The following is an 18,434-nucleotide window of genomic DNA, read 5'->3' on the forward strand; positions in this document are numbered from 1 at the left end:
GGAATTGAGAGAGATGTCATTCCTTATGTCACTCAACTCAAACCTCCAATTCCAGGGAGAAAAGGTGTGACTAGCCTAGCCTGGGTTTTATATCTCAAATAGGGGTGGACAGAGCCTCTTGATTAGCAGAAGGCTCCATCAAGACCATGAATGAGGGATCACTACCCAAAGAGTAGAAAAGATGCTCTTAGCAAAACGTGGTAAAGGGATGCTGGGCATGCAAAACAAGAGTGATAAAACAATAATAGCACCAAAAGCTGTGTGCTTGCTAGGGACCACCGCTTTACTTATATTCACACTTGATTTTTACATCAACTCTGTGAGATAGCAACCATTATCCCATCTTACAGATGAAGAAAACTGGGGACTAAGGTCACAAAGCTAGTCCACGACTAAGCAAAAAGACACTATAGTCTCAGTTTGCACGACCACCACGACAGTCAGCCTTTCCCTGTCCTATCTTACAGTCTAGTCTCCACAGACAACAAAATCAAGCCCAAATGTCTCTGCCAGGCATTCGAAAGCCAGTCGATGCATCCAACATTGGCTCCCACTCCTCTCAAATCTCTGCAGTGTCCATCTGCAAGCTGACAGTCACTAAAGGCTTTATGCCATGAGAAAGCAGCTAAGATACAAGGCAGACATGGGTCCAAGTCCCAGATACACAAGACTTCGTCTTGAAATAAGCCTTTTCACACACTGGTGAACCATCTCAACAGGCTCATTACTGCCTCTGCTTACTAGTTTCCCCTATTCCATGTGCACATATAAAATATCAGTTAGATTTTTCATTCAGTTCCTAAGGAAGGTATCATTCTTAATATCCTATTGCTCCTGAACACTTAGGAACCGAATCCGTATTTTAGCATTTTATTTTACCTCCAGACTTTCACGGCAAGCCAAACTGTTTTAGAGGCTTTTATCATATTTCCCAAATTCACACACATTTTAGAGCCCCCATACACCAAGCAAAGGGCTAATTGCTAATATTTGACTGGAACCCATCACTTTTCTTTAAAGCCAGGGCTTTGGTGGTATGGAGAAAGACAACCAATTTGACCTTCCTTCTCAACCTTGAGTTTTTGCACTTGCTGTCTGATTAGCTGGCGTCTGGAACTAATTAAAAGGTGTGGCAAGAAAGAAGAAAAACTCTGGCTACTCTCTCTGAGGGAATTGATGACTCTAGATTTACAACAGCTCCTCTAGGGCAGAACTCACTGAGAGCTCAGTGAGGTGGGGTGATTATTCAAAGAGTGTCCACCTATTCAGCCTTTAGAAGTATCCACCACCAAGAAAGAAAAGTTGGAAATTCATCCCCAACTACCTGGTTTCTTCCTGGGCTATAGATGGTACCCAATACATCATTGACAAAAACACATGAGTGGACCAAGCCCCAACGCCTTGGAAAAGTCAGAGGGCAAGAACATGTGTCTGCTATGCTCTGGGACTAAGACACCAATGAAGGTAACACAAACATTTTCCCTACATCAAAGACATTACTTTTCTTTATCTACTTAGAAACCTCTAGAAACCAGTAGAAATCACAGAACCTTGAAAACAAAACATGCCCTTTGCAGACAAAAGGTATGATTATATCCTATTACCAAGGTAACTTATGAAGAGCTCCTGAAAGGTTTCTGCATCCAAAAGAAAATACAGAAGTCCCCCCCTAACCCACAGAAAATTATGTTGCAAGACCCCCAGTGGATGCTTGAAATAGAAGATGGTACTGAACTCTATACATACTATTCTATGATAAAGTTTAATTTACAAATTAGGAACGGTAAGAGATTAACAATAACTAATAGCAAAATCGAACAATTATAACGAAGTACTATAATAAAAGTTATGTGAATGTGGTCTCTTGTCTCTCAAAATATCTGACAACCAATCTGATAACCAAGACAGATACTAAGGGACTAAAGGATGAGGAACGTATAGAGCATGGAGACGCTGAACAAAGGGACAATTCACCCAAGGTGGTTTGAGATTTCATCATGCCACTCAGAGCAGAATGCAATTTAAAACTTATGAATTGTTTCTTTCTCAAATTTCCTATTTACTGTTTTCGGACTGTAGTCGACCACAGATAACTGAAAAGGCAGAAAGTGAAACCGTGGATAAAGGGGGACTACTGTAATATCTTTAAGCCCTTTAACTTTATTCTTGGCCGTAGGAATAAAACACATTTACCCAGTAAGGCTTTTATTAACATTTTGTTTTTTGGATTTAAAATGCATTCTAGCATTTCTTCAACCCTATGTCTGAATACATATAAAGAACTGACTCTATTCTGTGTATCCCTATAGTGGCCAAGTGGGAAAAAAATTAAGACATCTGTCCAAGTTAGCCTTCAGGCCTCACTTACTTGGCCTTTCCCTTTTCAGAATTCAGCTATCGGTCTTAAAGCACCCACAGTTCAATCCGCTAAGTGCAATTCACAAGATGTGCAGAGCTGGTCTTCTACGTAAGAACAGAAGCATCACGTCATTAAGGAAAAGATCACTGACTTTGGAGTTAGAATCCGAATTCTACCACTTTCGAGGCTATCCCAACTGGGCAAGTTTCCTAACTAAGCAAAATTTCTATTTGCACACCTGGGAAATACGGGATGAATTTCAGATAAGGTATGTCCAGCCCCTAGCACAAGGCCCACCATGCTCAGAGTAATGCTCAATAAATGGTGGTTTGTGTTAGCTGAGCCAGATTGTAAAAACACCTGTAAAGGGAGTAACAGCAAAATTTCCAGATACCTGGCCTCACCTCTACAAGACTGGCTGGGAAGAGAAGTATTCTTCCTAGAAATCAGGGTTTACAGCAGAAAACACTACACAGGAATAAAACTCCCAGATCCAGTGAAAGGACAAGGAGGGAGGCAGCTGTCAGTAGTGACAGGTGATCAGATGATCAGACCACCCCTAAAAAGAGGTTTGCCTTGACAACCTGGCAAGGGGAACGCCAAAGCTCTGCGTAGACAGGTCTGGTGGGCTATTTTCCTTTGTCACTCGACAATCTGGCTCTGATGAAAAGTATGAGAAAGCCCTCGGAGAACTTCTTTTCTTTCCTTCCTTCTCATGTGGGCCTGCACTGCTGCTCTCATCACTCCCCCCTGCCTTCCAAGGCAGGCTTGGGGTGAGCCCCGAGGACCCACAAAGGCTCCTTCAACACCCTGACTTGAAGACTTCAACATCCTTGTTTATCTCTCATAAAAGAAATTACAACTGAAACCCAGATTCTCATCACCTGCACTGAACAATGAGCATGTGTCCAGCTTACCAAACATTCCCTGAGAAGGAAACCTTGCCATCCAGTGCCTGAAAAACAATTAAAAGGGATAGGTTTTCCCAGCCTTCCCGCTGCTTCCTTCCCCATCATCAGCCACCCTTGACCAAATTCTTAACTCGCAGATGCAAACTGACCCATAAGACTAGTGCCAGAAGTCCTTCTGGGAAGATCTGAGCTTTCTGATAAAAGTGTGTTTGGTCTGTCTCTCACACTCCCTATTTTCCATTTCCGAATTAAGCAGGTTCGCCAGTACAGAATATTTACTTCACCTCCAAGAGCCACCCATCTTAACATTCTGTTGGAAAAAGGAACCAAAAATCCTAAAAGGGATGTTTGAAGGTCTCTATGTTACACAGATGCTACCACTCGATCCACCTCACCAACTCCATAGCTGTGTTAAAGCCTGGGCCACTGGTGATAACCTGGAGTCCAGCACTTTAAGCTGGTACGAGCGTGGCTATTAACTAGGAATAGGACCTTGGGCCTCAACAAAGCAAAGTACCCAGGAGAACAAGTGCAAGGGCCCGGGATGCTGTGGGAGGCAGGATTCTATAGCCTCCTCCACCGGGCAGGACGGGACGAGCACTGCAGTAGATCAGTACTCTTGGCAAGGAGCTTCTGCAGACCATTTTCAACCTCTAAAGATCTCCGAAGTCCCTTCTACCTTTCAAATTGCTGAGCATAAGCTCAACTGGAATGCTGTCCTGGATTTCCTAGGCAGCAGAGGCTGGCATTTTAAAAGTATGCTGATCTGTTTGCAACCCTCCACAGGTCCCACATAGTTCACCTACCAGAACCCAAAGAAGGAGAATTCAAAGCCAGTAACTCTGCTACATGCCCACTCAAGAGCCAATAAAATAACAATAATGGCTATTATTTTCAGGTGCTGACTTTTTGCCAGGCCTATGCCAAATGCCTTATACAGCTTACTTCCTTTACTCCATAAACCACCTCAACAGGGCAGGGAATGTTACCCCATTTCACAGACGGGCAAACAAGCCTGCAAAGCTAAATGACCCCAACTCTCCGCTCTGATACCCCATTTCACAGATGGGCAAACAAGCCTGCAAAGCTAAATGACCCCAACTCTCCGTTCTGATACCTAGCACTTCCTAGTGACAGTGCCTTCCAGAAGGCAACCCTCTGCGTCAACAACCAGAGTCTCTCTTGGCACTATATTGTGAAAGGGTAGGGAAGGGAGAAGAGGTGATCATTCTGGAAGGCAAGATGGGGTCGGAAGGGCAATAAAAATACAATGCAAGCCAGGAATGCAAGCCGCATGCGTAACTTTAAATTTTATGGCAGTCACATGAAATGGTAAAAATAAACAGGAAATATTAATTTTAATAATACGTCCCACTTAACCCAATATATCTAAAATATTATCATTTCAATAGACAACCAATATAAAAATTTAATGAGATATTTTACATACTTTTTTTCATTTGTCTTTGAAATCCAGTGTGTATTTGACACTTACAGCACATCTCAATTCAGACAGGCCACATTTCTAGTGCTCATGAGCCACATGTGGCTACCCTACTGGACAGCACGGCTCTATAGACACTTCATGGTATAAATAAGCTAAGGCTCGAAAGGACCCTCAGGGGAAAAAATTCATATCCAGGAAATAAATACGGGACTACTTGATGTCATCCAAGTGCTTGGTGTATTAACTATATACCACGAATTTATCTCATGTCAGCCTCACAAAGGAATTCCTGTCACCTTTTACCCCTACTCTCCAATTCCCTTAACAAAAATAACAGTGGTCAGAGAACACTCAAATTTTGAGAAACGAGCTACTGTGAAGGTAACGACGAATTAATTCGGAGTAAACACAAGATATTTTACCAGGTATAAACAACAGGGAGAAAGGATCCATTTACTCAGTCACAGTTTTAAAAACTGCTGTCACTAAGGCCATACTTAACCCTTACTTAAATAGCTAAGAATTCAGAAAGATGTCACTTTGGAATACGAACAGTCCTACAGCAACTATAATCTGATGCAAAACCTCTGGGCTTTGAAGAAAGGAAAAATAAACCACTAATTTTAGATCCCTAAATCTCTATTAGTAGAGCTCACAAATTAGAATATGATGTAACCACCATCAAGAGATTGGACTTTTCCCCCCGAATAAATGAATATGAGTCAAACATGAGCGCAAATCAATTTCTTGGATCAGGAACTTTTGTGCACGGATAGCTTCTTCTTTTATTTTGGAAGGATGGCTAACGTGTCTCAGTATAGCACAGAGGTGGCAATAAAGTCCTCTCCCAGGCCAACTCTTGAGAAGCAGTCTAAGAGGCGCAGACATTCACAGGGAAGAGCTCTGTGACCGATTAGCAATGTCTGCCATGGCTACTGGTGTGAGAACCTTTATCTCAAATGCCAAACTCCAATCCCTGTTTAGAAAAACCGTAGAGTAATACAGGGGCAAGAAGACAAATATGTGCCACATATTTTCACTGAATGTCTCCACCCATATGCACCCAGGGTCCCCTGTTAACACAGAAGTATAAAGCAAGGCATATACACTGTACTCACACCACAATTTCAGTAATGAGAAAATCAAAAGTAGCTCTAAACCTGTTCCTTCAAGCTGGGAGCTTATACAGCAAATTAAAACATAACAGCCATCTTTAGTAAATCTCTGTCAATAGAAAATGTTCCTGAGTAGCCATGTACACTTTAAATTCATCCACCATTTGCTCTGCTAGCTGAGAAGCACTACAGCATCCAGAAAGCCAAGTTCAAATTTCGATTTTTCCATTTCATTCACTGTGGGATCTCTGCTCTCCCTGAGTCCCAGCTCTCTCACCTCTTCAAAGGGTTGCATGGCATTAACTGAGAGCATATTTATGCAAGCATTTGTTTCCTAAATCTTAAGCAACAGCTATTAAAAGCAGGTATCATTTGTAACATCCTATGTACCTAATGCTATTCCGATGCTTTGCACACACGATCTCATTTAATCTTCCCAAGGGCTCTAGGAGGTTCAAAATTCCCATTTTACAGATGAGAAAACCAATAAAGTAACTGGCCCAAGTTAGTAAAGGTCAAAGCTAGGATTCACTAACTTGAATCAGTTACTTAACTTGATCAACAAATCTGTGCAATTCATTTGCCAGAGGCTCTTTCATCAGACTCTGTCTGTCTCAAGTCTCATTTTCTCAAAACCCTATTAAATAAAGGTCCCAAGGCATAAAAGGAGTTATTTCCACAAACTCCTTTATTTATCTGGTGAGAGTGCTTACATTTTGCCCAGATTCTCCAGAAATCAACTTTCCTTCCACTTGGCGTGACGAGTAACGGTAGAAACCTCAAAAACTGCCTTGTATCAATTAAGATGCTTCAATAACAACAGAAAAGTTTTTTTCTTTTAAAAATCACATCCTAAAAAAATGTCAGAAAAAAATCTAATGCCAGAGTTACCTACCATCAATCACATAAAGTAATTTCAGCAGCTTCTACCCAAATTGACCTATTGAGAAAATAAGGGCTGATGCCTAAAACTGTGAAGTGATTTCTGCACTCTCCATTCATGGCCTTTGCAGACATGTTAAGCAGAGAAAATGACTAGTTTAGAAGAGAAAACAACTGGATGTAAGAGAAATAAATAACACAGGCATCAGCTAGCAATGCGTTCTAGAAAATTTAGCTCCATGATGTACCAGCCAACATCTGTCTAATTGTGGGCATTAGATAAGGTGGTCAACCAATATGTGTTAAGCAAATAAAAGCGTGTCAGTTCAGGTAAGCCCTTCTCCTGGACCAACCTGCCCAAAGCCATTACTAGGCAATAGATCAATATTCATCTCACACTCTATAATCAGCTCAAGGTGTGCCCTCTACACACCTTGTCACTATTTCTAGAACAACCAAAGCAAAAGTGAGAATGCCTTATTTCTCCGGGATTAATCCCAAAGCCAAGGCCACTTCCGATGCAACAAATACCCAAGTCACAGAATTTAGCCTAAATTATTCCACGAAAAAAAAGAAAAGAAGGGGTTATAACCAGGAAAACATAATCCTACTGTCCCATAAGACATTTGACCTCTAATTAGAATTTTTTTTTTCAGCAACAGATACCATGATGGCCAGCAACAGAAGGTACAAATTTAGTTTCTCCCTTTTTAAAGATGGACTTCAAACACCATGACAATATATACACTCTGAATTCTCTTCAGGAAGATGTTAACCTTGGACATCACATCTCTTTAGGGAATGAAATATATAAATGTTGAGATTTCTAGAAGCCACATACAATATCAATGTCTTCTAAAATGTCCTGTAATTGTTTCAGAGAACACTATCTGCTAGTCCATCAGTCCTCAGATATGACCACTCCCACCTAGATACAGAAGATACAGTAGATAGAAGGAGAAATGAGGTCCTGTCCTCAAAATACGTACAGTCTAACTGGGCTCTGACTCCTGTGAGAAATTCATGTGAACATACTGCATATTATAGTGACCATTTAAAGAACATATGCTGGAATTAGAGTGAAAGAATTACCCCCTCAAATCTTCGATCTGTCCATGCCAACAACTGCCTACTCTATCAATTCATAGTTCAGGTTTTCATATGTTGTTTTTGGAAAAATTAAGTTACGTGATATTTCCATCATGTGTTAGAAATCCATGCACAGATTTCATTGCAAAAATTACTGAGTCAGGAATGTTAGGTGAAAAACTTATAATCTTTGGCAAGGGATCCGCTAATATGACATCTCTAACATTAACTTACTCGGATCCTAGTATATCCGTCAAGGTGCTCCTCCCCACATCAGAGTGCTCTTTTGGGTACTCTGATAAACAGAAAGTGACCAAGGGAGCTATTTCTTAAGTCAAATGAGAGATTTTTCAAAACACAACTTTTCTGAAATTTAACAAGCCAACAGCAATAGAAGCCACCACATTACTGACATTACTGTGAGCTACCCAAGCCGCAAGCCATTTGCAAAGCCAAAAAAGGACACAACCAGAATAGCTTAGTTTCAGACTGATAAGAATGGTCATTTCATCAGCCAATGATGCATGTGCTCACACTAGCACATGCTCACACTAGTGCGCGCACACACACACATTTATACACAACCAATCCAGGTAATACAAAACCCCAAACAAGCAAGAACAAAAAATCGGTCCCTTGGGTAGACATCTAGAAATCACCTATGTGTGGGTGGCAAACACCTCAAGGGACTGGATAAGAATTGTAAATAACCGCTGCGGGCCGGGCCCCGTCTCAAGGGGCAGCCACTATTTAATTCCAGCTTACTGTTGTTGCCAAGCAAGAACACAGGCCCTAGCTTGCGACACCATCCAATTTTTCAGGAGTAACCCAGACTTCTATGGAAGCACCCACGAGGGCAGGAGTTTGGTCATCAGTGCCCGTACCCAGGCCTAGGACAGTGTCTGGCACACTATGGGTACGCAAGATATATTTGCTGATAGCATGAATGTGAAATGCCCTAATTTTTAAATCAATTTTTTCAACACTGTATGGCTAAGCAGAGGATATGCTGGTCAGATGCCCCCTGCAGAACTTCAGAAAACTCAAATGACTATTTCTCCATTCCTCTTGTCTAGAGTAAGACAAAAGATCCAAACTAGCCTTGCGTTCTCTTTTTAGACAAAGAATACTGCCACCACTATTCCAATCGTAAGTCACATTAAATACTTTTAAAGGCCACACATAACTTCATTGGCATGAGCAAGCCTCCATTTTTTACCTGCACTCCAGGAGAAATAAGTTCAATGTTAAAAAAAGAAAATAGCTTATAGGCATTCTATTAACCAAGATCCACTCACCACCTTGTTTGCGGCTCCCTGGGGATATTCTGTAGCAAGGTTAGCAAGATAATCAAAGGGTTCTTAGAGCTTTAGGAAGCAAACTCTCAGAGGAAAGTTAACAAGAAGTACACCTCACAAATCACAATGTAATGTGCATTGGGCATTTGACTTGTATGTTGAGAAAGGTCACAACCCTTCCAAACTTCCCAGCCTGGAATCAACAATCCCTAAAATCCCAGAAGAATTTTAGAAGCCATTTAGTTAAGGGTAAGAAAAGCAACCCCAAAAGGACTGAAGGTCTTGCCCAGACCCACAGTTGGCTTGGCTGGCTCCACGGCTAGTTCTAAACTCCAAAGACAAAATCCAGAACCCAAACCACTCTTGACAAGTACAACTCCCTCAGATCTTTTCAAAGTCGTGATTCAGAGCCTGCAGCCCACACTTAAATGATATAATGATGATGATGATAATAATAATAATAATAATAATAATAATATCACATTATTATAGCATAACAATATTCAACGCTGCAAACAAAAGTTCTCAGATTATAAACTAAATCATTATAGATCATTCTGAAAAGGAGTCAAAAAACTCACCACCAACAAACTCACTCTATCCACAGTTATTATCAGCTTATTCAGAAGCTAACATAATTTGCTGAAAGGTCATCTCTTCGATGTAACCAAATAAAAACCTAAACTAATTGCACTACTTCCTTATTTACTTGTAGCAAAGGAAGACACCTTTATTTCACCCAGTATTTATGATACTCACACGGGAAAAGCAGTAGGGTGAAATACACTAGGCTGGGTCTGTCTCTTAACTGGCCTTCCTGCGCAAGCAGAAAAAACAGCTTTCAAACAAACAGTAACCAGTTTGAAATTAAAAATAATCCTTAAGAGATGATGAGAGAGACACAGTAGAGCCATCCCCACTTACTACAGGGATGACCTTGGACAAGAGACAACCTCGGCTTTAGTTTCCTTATCCTAAAATGACGATATTCATGGTTTCCACTTCTAAGGAGGGTTAAAGACATAGAAAAAGCTCAGGCACAACACCTAAATCAAAGCAAGTGCTCAGTGAACATAGGCTACTGAAACCACTGTTCCCATTTTAGAGATTAAAAAACCAAGGCCCATTTGTCCAAGATAACGCTGCTACAATACATCAAAAATTTTCAACCTGGGCCCCTGGAATCCTGGTGTGGTTCCTGAATAACAGGTGTGTGTTTCTGGGACCCAGCCCACCGCAGACCCCCACCACCAACCGACCCCATTCCATAAAATGTTGGACAAGTTGTCCTAGGCAGCTCTGCTATCCACTGACAGGGAAAGGCCCTCAACCATTTCTGAGCCTCCACACTCACAGAATCCAAACACTTCAGAAAAGAGATGTATTTTTTTAATGACTAGAATTCATTTACAAATAACCACTGCTCTGTAAATAAATCCTTTTGAAGATTCATGACTAACTTGACCCTTAGACAATGACGTTTCCTCACTAATCCGGATTATGCTTTGTATTTGATAAATTGCTTATGGCTGTGTCCCCTATCCAAATCATTCCAAATTGATAAGTTTATCTGATTTAAGTACACTGTGGAATTTATGAGGCTGCAATTGTGTGACAACTCAAATATCTCTTGGATTCATGTAATAACTGTTATGAATTCCTCAAAAGTGTACCCTCTACAATATCAACCGACAACCTGCTTCACTCTTCTCGTCAGAAAAATAGTATCACGGACCCAAAAATAAGACCAGTTGTCCTATTTTCTTACATAGAAGTGTTACATATTCCATGAACTATGCTTTCATTTGTTCTTTTTTAGTTGCTAGATTTCAGCAGCCAACTGTGTCACTTTGCTACAGCCCAAAAATAGCTAAGTTGAGTAGTTTAAAATCACACTTTGTTGTTTGGCCAGAAAACCATCATGCTGATTTCAGTTTGCAAAAAATTGATTAGAGGGCAGGCGCCACCCACAGTGTGTGGTTCTCTCATATGTTCTGCAGGTCTTGGATCCGTGAAGATATGGAGACAGGGACATTAGTGTTCAACGGTCGCACAAGTACAAAACAAAAGCGACACCCAATTACTAGTGTTTGCTCCCCATTAGTGGCACAAAATTAAAACCCAGAGAGACCCATTCTCCTTGGTTACCACACAGTACAAAAGGCCTAGAAGAGAAATGGGCATTCCAGGATGCAGGACCAAGCTATTCTTTCTACAAAGGATTACACCACAGGGGGATCTTTGAGATTCACATGGGGCATGTTAAACCTCCAGAAAACATCTTTCCCTTCCTAAGGTGAGAAAGTGGAGACCTTCTTTGCAATGTAAGGTTATCTCAGACCTTATTACTGAGGCTTTCTTGTTTTTTTAAACCTCAAAATGTAACCATCTTACTAATTTTTACATGGGATGATGCCCTTGGGCCATTCTTTAGTCCTCCTTGTCCTCAACAGCAAAGCTAGGTACAAAAGCCATCATGCAACTTTAATTTTTTAAATGCTTTTGCTTTCGTATACAGTTGTCCTTTTTATTTTCCTTTCCCCACATACTCCCATCTAAATTTCTTTAGTACATATAAAATAACAATGGTTAATTTATTGAGCACTTACTATTTATCATGTACAGTGCTAAGTTCTTTAGGAGGAATTTTCAAGCTTCACAAAGACTTTAGGAGTCAGGCATTTTACTATGCCATTTCACAAAAAGAAAAAAGAGACACACAGAGAGGTTAAATAACTTGTTTATGGCACCTCAGCTAGTAATGGCAGAGGCAGGCTGGCTCGAGAGACCATATTCTTACATGTACTTTGATATATTCTACACAACTTTCCATAGCTTTTTGGTTTTCAAAGAAAATAAGAAGTATTAACAAGCTCTAGGCTCTTAAAAGATTTTTCTTTGCTATATGCTTATAAAACAGTACAGTGACTCTCATAAACTGGCTGACAAAATACCAAAGTTCTCCTTTAATGTGAAAGTTGTCTTCCCACCTCAAGTACCACAAAATTCAGTTAGGGGGGCTTCAAAGAGAAACCTGCACATCTGGAACCTTGTCAGCCGTCATTCCTCCACCCAGCCCTAAAAGCACTTTGCATGTTTTTTTAAAATGGTCATATCAAGTGCCATAGTCATAAAAACTTTGAGCCAGCATAGGCCTGGCAAGCCAGTTCACATATATCTGTTTTTTTTTTCCTATCAATCAAAACACCAAACATTTTGCTATGAATGATGCCAGGTGAAATGGCCCCTCCAATTATAGGTGTCCCTAAAGGGGGAGACAATAGCATACAGAGCCCTTGAGCTACTTCAAGCAATCTTGCACAGCCATCACTACAGACCTCGTAATCTTTTCATAATAGGAGCAAACCACGAATTTATGTTATATAGTTCAATCATTAGAGACTTTTCTGAAAATGAAATTCACCTACATTACTTCCAGATCTATTTTTTTAGAGACATTAACAATTCTATGGTCTTGGAAATTTGAGACGAAGAAGAATTGCAAGACAAAGCAAGGGGAAATAAACAAGGGTTTTTAAAACATATCCTTTTTGGAGTGATTTTTGGAATGATTTTTTGGGGCGGTTACAAATTCACAGAAATTCAGTATCGAAAAAAAGTTTATTATTTATTGATTTATTGATTGATCTTTAAGTGCACAGAATACTGCCATAGTCCTGGGTTTGCTTCTTTTCAAGTAAGCAGGTCGCTCCCATTTCTCAGACAGGGAAACCAGGATATCAGATCTTTTAATTATTTGCAAATATTTACTGAGGTTGCCTCCGGATTGAGGCAACTTCAATCCAGAAGAAATTCAGTGACTGCAGCTGAATTCCACAAGAAGCTCTCAGTGCCTGTTGGGGGCAGGCTCTTCTCAGGAAGAACATTTCTCCCTTTCTTAAGGCCCTCCTCAGTAGCTACTAGCTTAGAACAGATCAAACTCCCCTAGAGAACTAAAAGTGGGGGCAGGGTACACTTCCTTGCTTCCTTTATTGGACTCGCAGTCCCTTTATTCTCTACACAAATACAACCAAAAATGCAGTTTCAGTGATTACTGACCAGTCACCTGACAGTGGTCAATCTGTAACCAAAGCATACTCAAGGTTTATTTGGGGAGACAGACATCAAGCACTTCTGAGATTAACTTTTGATACCCTGAATTTCTCCCATAAACTCTGAATTCTTAAATGTGATCACATGAAAGATGTGCCCCAGGATGAAAGTGTTAATCATAAATTTTTCAGGCTTCCAATTCAGAATGCACACCCACATTAAAATCTTCATTCTGCGTGGAAATGACATTACATTCTCCTACATGCTCTAAGTAAAATGCTGAATGGAAATTCAGGTTTTAGAAAATAAAATCTTTCACCATTAAAGAGAAGAGTTAAAGCAACAAAGCACTAGCAATACCTAATTTGCTTTCTTCATCTAGGTAAGGCTAATTTAAGTGTCCAAACTGTCCTTTTAGTCAAGAAGTTTCCAGAAAAACAAGAGGGGGTAAGGAGGTAGGAGGGGAACCGTAAGACATCTTAAATGACCTTACATAAATGGCAAGAATGTTCATTGCAATTGGTGCACTGACATAAATGGTTATACCACATTAACTTGGGAGTCTTTCAGAACAGAAGGATGAATTTGAAAGGGTTTTTGTTTTGTTTTGTTGCCTAAAATCATCAGCATTCCCTGAACACTTCATGTAAACAATATAATCTTTTATTCAGTAAAAACAAGTCCCTAATTAAAGAGACATTCTCAGAGCTTCACTTATTGGTTAGTTTTTTTCTGATTTCAGCCAACCTTTCCTGCAACCTTTCCGCCTCCAGCATCAGCAACTTCCCCCATTTCCAAAAAGTCCTGTTTTGCCAATTTGTATTAATGTACTAGTTTCATCAATTCTGTAATGTGAACAGTTTATTTAGAAGGCAACATCAAAGATTTTATTCCGTAACTGTGTCAGAGAAACCGGTTTCAAGACTGGATAAAGACTCTTCATTTTCAAACAAGATACTTGAAAGGGGGAGGAGGGAGACTGCATGATTTCTGACCCCATCCCGAAGACTAAGATAAGCTGACTTACAAATATTATTTTTGCATTTTTCTAAGGCCATAAAGGATGTCCATCAGGACTAAAGCATGTACATGCAAATACACAGAGACAGCTTAGAGGGAGATGCGCTGGACATTAATCATGGATCTTCAGATTCTGACACCTCCAAAGTACACCAGAGCTTATCCATCTGAAGTGTTTCCAACGTCAGCCTCCTGGACGTAATCTAATTAGGGTACAAAACATATCAGAATCAAAAAGAAGAGTTTCACTCTGAGGACGGAAGAAGAAATCAACAAAAAAAATTTTTTTTAAGTTTCTAAATAGCTTAAGAATGTAAAATAGATAAAATGTTAACCCTCTCAAGTAATATATTTTATAACCTGTTGGAGGCACTTACATTCTCAGTGATTAACAATATATACCAAATACTTAAATTAACTAAGGGTAAGACGTGCTTTAAAATAATGAGGTAGGGGGGTGGAAGAGGGAGGATTGAGTTAATAATCGTAGCTGGGTGGGGGGATCCATAGGAGTCCATTATACTTTTATATTTTCACAAATGTTTCACAAATTTTAAATGATAGTGGAAAAGAACTTATTATGTATGCACTATATCATACTGGAGAACACTTCTGCTCTGGAAAGTGGAAATATCACTGAAATACTAACAGTAACGCGGGTACCACACCTGCCATACTTTTGTTGAGAGACTAAAAGTTACTGTTTCAGAACTGCTGGGGCAAGACCCATGTCACGGCAGCTCCCGAAACCCTCCCAAATCACAGCTCCCCTAGATCCTGAACAGCGGCTGAGAACTCAAATGCAACTGAAAAGTTGTGCGATTCTGAGAGGAAACCAACAAAATAATTAACAAGAGGGTTTGGTTAAAACTTCACAGAAAAGTCTTTAATCCAACACCAGAAGCATTTTTATCCCTCGTGTCATGCAGATAAACGCTTCCGAGGTTATGGCAGGCAAGAGAAATCCCAAATCCAACTCGGGCCCCCACCGGTTTTTGAGCCGGCCAAGGGCAGCAGCGCGGAGCTGAGGCCACCTGCTCTGCTGAGGCACATTCGCAACCCCGGAGCCTGGAACCCCCGCTGCGTGCGCGCTCATCCCAGCTCCCACCTCTGCCCCCAAGGCACGAAGGTGGTCGAGCCCAACCCGTGAAGGTGGCAGGAGCCGGACTAGAAGAGGTGGCAGGAGCTCGATGAGTGGCTCGGGGGCGCCCCCTGAGGTCCAGCGGCGTCACAGCGCCTTTGGAAAACGGAAAGCTGGCGTCTCCCACGGCTCTGACATTTTAACTTTGCCTGGTTCCAAGCGCTGCTGCACCCTCTCCCGCGGCACTTTTCCAAACCACATCCCCTCTTCCCCATGCCTCACACCACTACCCATTCCCTTTCCGACACCCTTCGGCTCCCGGACCAGGGAATGGGCTATTTACCTCGCAGCGTGGACACGAAAAGAAAATGTGGAAGACGAAAACTGTCCCAGCCCCAAGGCATCACTGGCGTTCCCATTTTGGATTTCAAGCTTCTTCAGACCAGGAAAAAGAATATCACTGCCGGCCCACTGATTGCATACCCGAGCGTAAGAAGAAGGCCAGAGTAGAATTAGAAATTTCTCGTTTCGAAATGCTGCTCTCCTGCTGCCTCCCACTGCCCCCAGTAAAGCATGACCCGTACAAAGCTCAACCCCAGTGTGCACCTGAGCCCACTCAGCCGGCAGTCGACGGCAACGAGGAAAGTCTAGAGAAAGCAGATGACTAACACCAATAATTTTAAGCGGGAGCCGGCACTTTTAAGGGGAAATGTCCACACCGCCACAAACCCCAGGCCTCAGGGTTAGTGTGGATGCACGTCCTCGCTCGGCATCGAGCTGGGTTTCTGGGCTGTGTCAAAAGCTCCAAGAGGTTCCAGAAGCAGAATGAGCAGAGGGAAAATGGGGTGGGGGGGCGCAGGGAAGACAGTGCTTTGCCTCTCTGCCCCTCGAGGCCAACCCCGTACCTGCAAAGGGGACCCTCGCTACCAGTCCCCGAGCGGGTCCCCGAACGCAGAGAGAGCCCCGCGCCCTGCTCTAGGGCGCACGACAGACCTAAGGGATCCGCTGCACCAAAACCGCTGGTGCCAGCCAGGGACAGGCGGCTGAGATCTGAAAGAGCAGAAACATCGCGACACGTTCCCTTTTTTCCTTGCTTCAGATAACCCCCACCTCCAGGTATCCAGGACCTAGTGGATGAGAAGGCAGCGAAGCAGAGGGTTCTCTGCTTAGGAGTGTGAGGGATGAAAAGAGAATCGCCCCCTTCTTTCCACCCCTTCCCTGGCTGGGGCAGGCGGAAGGAGGGGGCCAGACGAATTCACGGGAGCTTGGGGCTGCAGTCCGGGAGGCCTGCAAGAGAGTAGAGGGAAGCGGCTGGCCTCTGCCCTTTTCGAAAGGAAGGGGGATCAGCCAGGTGGAGGGCTGGAAGTGGAGGGTCGCCAAGCCGCACACCGCTGCGTGCGATGATTTACTATCATCATCAATAGCCAATACTGTCCCTGTCTTAACCCAGCCAGAAAGGGACGAGTCTGGGTCTGCCTGCCGCGAACAGCCTGCAAAAGGGCAAAGATTAAGGTAGGCAGGCGCAGAGAGGAAAAAATCCGCCCTGGCACGAAGAACCACCCAGCCGCCGACGCGCCCCCCTCGCCCCGACCTGAGCAGCCCCTACCCGAGGAGCCCCGCCGAGTACAGTTTCGGGCTAAAGGGGCAGCGGGCTAGGGGAAGCCACAGATCTGCCTACACTGCCTGCTTCCTGCCCTCCCTCCGCGCCCAGGAAGGTTGCCTCGCGCCGGCACAGAAGCGCAGCCCCGCGCTCCAGCCTCGAACCGGGCTCGCTCTGGCCCCCGAGACCACAACGCAGACTGCTCCCAACATCCCCAACCTTCCACGGTCAGCCTCCAGCTTCCCTCCTCCGAAAACCAGACTCTCCAAAGGGTCAGGGAACAGCAAAGCAAGTTCCTCCCTTCTGAGCTCCCTTAATCCCTGCCAGAGCGAGGGGCGCACCCTGGGCCCCTCAAGCCCACAGAGGCCAGCCTCCCTAGGTCCCAGTCTCCCCAACCGCCCCAGAGCTCCAGCTCTCTCGAACTGCGGCCGATCAGCAGAGCGAGTCCCCTTTCTCCAGACTCCGGCTCCCCCAAGCCCCCCAAAGCCGAGCGAAAACAGACATCCTGAGGCCCCTGCCCTCTTCCCCGGCCAGACCTTTCTTCCATTCTCCCCAACCAGCAGCCTCCCTAAACACCACCAGAGCCAGCGGAGCGGCTCTCTCTCCCCTACTCGGGTGTCCGCCCCCACCTCCACCTTCTCCAGGGTCCCCGGGACGGGTGCCCGAGCTCCGTGCCCCGGCTACAACTCCGCATCCCCTGCGCGCGCCGGCCAGGGCCGCGTCCCCTCGGCAGCTGGCACTCACCAGGGAAGCACACGACATAATGGAGCACGGAACTGGTGATTTTCAGGAACAAAATCCACCAACACGGTTCCAGTAACCTCCGCATGTCCGAAAACGCACATCGAAAAAGAGGGAGGCAGGGGGGTAAACTTGTTGAATAAGTTCTTGCCTCCGTGTGAGCCTCCGCTAAGCCCGGGCTCTTCCCTTGCTCGCCCGTTCTACGGGCCCCCCGCACTCAGCGGTCCAATTGCCCCTGGAATCCGGGAAGCCGCCGAGCGTCCCCCGGAAAACCTCAAAAAGTGACCGGGAACGCGAAGACACGCTGGGGACGATCCTCAGTGAAGGGCTGCTTTCCGTTCAAAAAGAAACAAGCCGTGCGAGCAAGGCGAGGAGTCGGCCGGGGGCGGCGATGCCCGGGGCCCGGGGCAGGCAGGGACCGCAGGCGGCGGCGGCGAGCAGCCAAGGATCCCCAACTTGAGTCGGCAGCGCAGCGCAGCCCGAGATTCGGCGGGCAGCGGCGGGGCTGAGCGCGGCGCGGCGTCTCCGGGCTTCAGGCAGGCAGCTCCTTCCAGGGCCCCGGGAAGGAAGGAGGCATGTTTGCGAGCGGGGAAGGGGAGGGGAGAGGCGGGGGGAGCGAAGAGCCCCCCAAAATAGAAACGGCCAGAGGAAACGGAGGAAAACACAAAGGATCTCAGAGGGGCGCTGGGGCCAGGGCGCCTTCAGTCCATGCTCCCGAAAGTTGTGGCTCCGGAGCAGGCTGGGGAGGAACCAAGAGCCGGGGGTTGGAAACTGGCCATGCCTCCATACAGGAAGTAACATGTGAGCATGGATCCTGGCAGAGACTTTAAAGCCGGCG

General features: G+C 44.1%; 1 protein-coding gene across 3 annotated transcripts in view; it reads right to left on the reverse strand.

The window, feature by feature from the left end:
- The window catches only part of PTPRG (protein tyrosine phosphatase, receptor type G), a 642,217-nt gene extending 623,797 nt beyond the window's left edge, over positions 1-18,420 (reverse strand). Inside the window, exon 1 of one of the 3 annotated variants that reach the window (XM_015593756.2) lies at positions 17,600-17,719. In XM_015593756.2, the coding sequence (XP_015449242.1) occupies positions 17,600-17,684 (85 nt within the window). In that variant the 5' untranslated portion in view covers positions 17,685-17,719. Of the gene's footprint in view, positions 1-17,599 lie in introns of all 3 variants that reach the window. The other 2 variants (XM_025050798.1, XM_025050799.1) reach the window with 2 other exon arrangements.
- Between the last annotated feature and the right edge of the window lie 14 nt (positions 18,421-18,434).

This window comes from Pteropus alecto, unplaced genomic scaffold, assembly GCF_000325575.1.
Source record: "Pteropus alecto unplaced genomic scaffold, ASM32557v1 scaffold75, whole genome shotgun sequence".
NCBI lineage: Eukaryota > Metazoa > Chordata > Mammalia > Chiroptera > Pteropodidae > Pteropus > Pteropus alecto.